The sequence below is a fragment of the Wasmannia auropunctata genome, unplaced genomic scaffold, assembly GCF_000956235.1.
Source record: "Wasmannia auropunctata unplaced genomic scaffold, wasmannia.A_1.0 LD336053.1, whole genome shotgun sequence".
Lineage (NCBI taxonomy): Eukaryota > Metazoa > Arthropoda > Insecta > Hymenoptera > Formicidae > Wasmannia > Wasmannia auropunctata.
In genome coordinates this window covers 276,660-281,331 of record NW_012026837.1, presented here as the reverse complement: position 1 = coordinate 281,331, position 4,672 = coordinate 276,660, and the positions used below count along the sequence as shown (strand labels likewise).

General features: G+C 27.7%; 2 protein-coding genes across 2 annotated transcripts in view; one reads left to right on the top strand and one right to left on the bottom strand.

Moving 5' to 3' along the window:
- LOC105451283 (putative mediator of RNA polymerase II transcription subunit 21) overlaps nucleotides 1-603 on the top strand; it is a 4,737-nt gene extending 4,134 nt beyond the window's left edge. Inside the window, exon 2 of the mRNA XM_011691653.1 lies at nucleotides 452-603. Within this exon, the coding sequence (XP_011689955.1) occupies nucleotides 452-603 (152 nt within the window). The remainder of the gene's footprint in view (nucleotides 1-451) is intronic.
- A 1,885-nt stretch (nucleotides 604-2,488) lies between these two features.
- Nucleotides 2,489-3,293, bottom strand: LOC105451282. Its single transcript, XM_011691652.1, has 2 exons — nucleotides 2,667-3,293; nucleotides 2,489-2,545 (listed from the first exon to the last, which is right to left on the bottom strand). Exons 1-2 carry the CDS (start codon nucleotides 3,273-3,275, stop codon nucleotides 2,489-2,491), a joined length of 666 nt encoding a protein of 221 aa, XP_011689954.1. The 5' UTR covers nucleotides 3,276-3,293.
- Between the last annotated feature and the right edge of the window lie 1,379 nt (nucleotides 3,294-4,672).

Genomic DNA, 4,672 nt, shown 5'->3' with positions numbered 1-4,672 from the left:
TTTCTATTTCAAACAATTCCTGATTTTTGAAATTAGAAATATTTGCTTCAGGTGGCATACAACTTGATGGTACTACTGCACTATTATAATTTTCTACGGAAGGATTTTCATTTCGATTTCTTTTTCAATATTTTTGTACTCTTAAACGCGTTAATGCACGTTTTCTTGCCAATCTTCTATCAAAAAGATCCATAACGTTATGGTTTTACACAATATTTATATACTACTATTTTAAATGTATATATATATTTTTTCTATTTTAAATGTATATTTTTAAATGTATATTTTATTATGTATATTTTCCTTGTTGAAAAATTAATTACAAACACAGATTCTATGAAAATCTGCAGCGTTTGTAATTAATTTTTCGACAAGGCACGTATACCATGTCCTTATCAGCACCTGATTAAATTATTTGATTTAACTTTATTTTCGGCTGTACTATGGCTAGTCCGAGTAGGTAATGATAAAGACCTAATCGGGATGGCCTTAGCAAGGCATGCTTTAAGATTGCCCAGTACGAGGTCCTTAATGGGATGGTATATCGAGTCAATTTCTAGTCGAGGTAGGACTACATGTCCTGATGAGGGCCTGCTTATATAACCCTATGAAAATCTGCGTTTGTAATTACTATTTTTCGACAAGGCACGTATACCATGTCCTTATCAGCACCTGATTAAATTATTTGATTTAACTTTAGTTTCGGCTGTACTATAATTAGTCTGATTAAGTAATGATAAGGACCTAATCGGAATGGCCTTAGCAGGGCATGCCTTAAGATTACCCGGTCAGGTCCTTGTAATATATCGGGACAATTTCTAGTCGGGATGTTATGTGTATCAGATATGACACTAGATATGATCCGATCTAATCTCATATCTGATCATGTATGACTTTCATATCTAATCATACATGATTATTCCTGAATACATATAACGAATGTAGAATCATATATGATGATACATAAATTCATGTGATAGCATATCTATTTATACATAACCAGATATGAAGTCATATGGAATAGCATATCTAGTTATACATGACCAGATATAATGTCATAATCAGATATGATGTCATATAAAATAGTATACTTAGTTATACATGACCAGATATGTTGTCATATATGGAATTATATGGTCGCGCGACTTAGAGTTTATTTCATATATGATTATACATGTCATTATATATGGAATAAACAATATATAATTAATATTTTATGACAATAATTGTGATAATTAATTTTATTTTTTGTCCACACACACACACACACACACACACACACACACGCACAAAATAAAATTAATTATCACAATTATTGTGACAATTTAAAAATATTAATCGTTTCTTTACATATGTATATAGGAAAAAATATATATTTATATAATATTTATTTCAGAAATTGACTTTATTGAAAATTTTATTATAATGTTTAAAATTACGTACTTATAATTAATTGATTTTACCAAATTTGTTTTCGTACATTTGGCTGTTTGCATATGAAACAATCAATTTTGATGACGTGATTCATTGATGTAATTTGTGCCAATTCCATTATAATAATTTCTTCATTTTCAATAACATATATATATTATATGATCTATGTAAATTTGTTTTTCTAAACAATAAAACATTTGTGTATGGTCAACTTTAAAGCGTTCAAATACAAGAAACAGTGAAGAAGGATGACTTACTGTAGTGAAGAAAAATTTTATATATCCATAAAAGCTTCTTTCATTGTCTAGACGTACTTGTACTGTCAAACTATTTGTTTTTGTTATTTTATACATTTTAGATGTAGATGTTTTACTATCAATATGACAATATTTACTGTAGAGTAAACAGATACAATCGATCGGTCAAAACCGTTAGATTGTAATAATTCAATATCAACATTGTGTAACTTGTCAGTACATATATTATGTTTACTTAATATTTCAAAACGTTTATGATTAAATAATACATCGTTACTTTTCGCAAATTGATGTTTAAGTATTTGAATACCTTGAATAATACTTATATTTTTAATAACTTCTTGCCCTATATTTTTTTTACCGTGAGCACAGTTTGCTATAAATTGATTAAAATTTTCAAACGGGAACGCTGATGTAGCCCATAGAGGACCCCATCGTTGAACAATGAGAGTAAGATGCAACAGTTGGTGCACATTATATGTCAATTGACGATCACTATACAAATGTTCAATTTGTTGTACAAAAAATTTCAAACAAGAATCTGCTAATTCAAGATCTGTTTGTTTGATTCAATCTTGAAGAAGAATAAATATCGCTTTAACAAGAAGAAGCCAATGCTTAAAATATATATCTGGTAAGTAATTTCTTAATGCAGGGAGTGAGTAAAATAACCAATTATAATTAATATTCTGATGCTTTATAAAATGCAGCAAGTGTTATAGGTCGTGGCAATCTGTGAAAGAAATAAGGTGGTCGAATAGTCATTAAAAATTGATCGATCTCTTTACTATATTTTTTTATACTCCATAGCCCTTTTTGATTAAAAAACAAATCAACAAATTGTCGTGTGACGCCTAATAAGACAGAATGCATATATTCAGGTAGCACACATGTACCTAAATCAACAAGAGGTAAGGTTGAAATAATTGAATGTCCTTTTACGCCTTTTACATGATATCTATCTAAATTACATACTTTGTTAGCTTGCTTGCGCATTCTGTAATCATTTCTTAATGTACTATCTTCTTTTTTAAAGGGATATATACGATAGCTTCTTTGTCCACTAATTTTTTTACATTTTTTCATTTTGATTTCGCAAATATTGCAGCCATATTTACCATTAAATGACAAAATATTTTGAATTTGAACTCTTGCTGGCGCATCAGCAATAATTAAAGGTGCTACAATTTTTGAAATAATTTGCTCGTTAGTTTCAGGATAAGTCCAACAAATACCATTGTAGAAACAGTTTCGCAATTTTGAACAGAATGGTTGTAAAAATACATTCATTAACGGTTTACATGTATCATCATACCAAAGACCTATCATAACCATAAACGACATTCTCAAATATTCCGGCAATTCAGCAATGACAAAAATTAATGGCCAACAGTAACTTTTAGAACTGTTAACTAAAGAAAGGCCATCTGTGTTTAGTACTAAAGTTAAATCATATTGTCCTCTATTAATACGAGAGTTAACTCTAACGTATTCAGAGCCATCTGTTATATCACCAATTTCGTTTTTATCACTATCTATTACAGGTGATTTTAAGATTGCAGCTAAGTTACGATGATCGAACATAAATTTTAATTGTTGACATATATCTATTTAAAAAAAAAAAATATGTCTTTTTTATCAGTATTACACGAAAAACATGTGTCTATTTTACAATCACTACTAATATAGGATAAACAAATTCTACAATAGAAGTGTTTAATAGTATTACATAAAGGTGTACGATCGCTGACGTATTGAAACAATTTAAAAACAGATTTTGGCAAATTCTTATGCTCACTCGCTTTGTGTAACAACGATAATATATCTTGTAAGCTTGACTTTGTCCACTTATGATATACATATAATTTTAAAAAATGTAGAACTATTTCATCTACATGTAATGGATTTTTTTTATTTACTAAGAGAACTGCTTCCTTTTCACGGTTAAATTCATCTTCATCGATATCAGTAATCTTGCTGCTAATAATATCATTATCATTCATAGTATTTTGAGTAATATTTATGTCTATTTCAGCTTGATCTTGAAAGCTCATTTCATCGCTCATATTTTCATTTATGTTTGTATTACTGTCATTTGTGAAATTATCTGTATCGTTGTAATGAGAAATAGTATTTCTATTATCACTTGCAATCAGTGGCAAATTTATTTCATTATTGTGATCATCGTCACTAAAAGTGTCATCTCTTACAGTATTATTTGTATTCTTATCCCATCTTTGTCTCGTTTTCAATAGAACCTGTAGTAAAAAAAATGTAAAATGTAACGACGCAGACACTTTTAAAATGATCTCAGAACATCCTTAGAAATTTCAAAATAATTTAAACTTTGTTTTAATAAATAATATTTATAAATAATAAAATCGTTCAACTTCAATTTTTTATGAAAATAAATAGAATTAGAAATAATAATATATATACAAAAATCAATAAAAAATAACTGTATAATGTACTTTAAATTTATTTATGAATAAAACATTTTAACTGTTTGATTTAATTGAAACATATAATTTTCCTCTCTCTCTCTCTCTCTCTCTCTCATTAACACACACACACACACACACACACACACACACACACACACACACACAAATTAATACTCTATAATAAATTATTGAGCATAAAAATAAATTACAAATATTAAAAATAAATAAATTCGAAGTCGTATTATACATTTCAAATAATACCATTAGAATTAAATTTTTTAAATAATTTAACAACAGTCTTTTTTCGATATCGTATTATATATTTAAGATAATACAAAGATCTCATATTGTTCTATTTGATACATTTTTTTATCGAGGTTATATATTTAAGATAATACAAAGATCTCATTTTGTTCTATTTGATACATTTTTTTATCGAGGTAATAACGTTAAAAAATATACTTGGCGGTTTTTTTTACATTTTTAATGTTTTTATTCCACGGATTTCACGAATTTTTGCTAAGTTTTTGTTACATT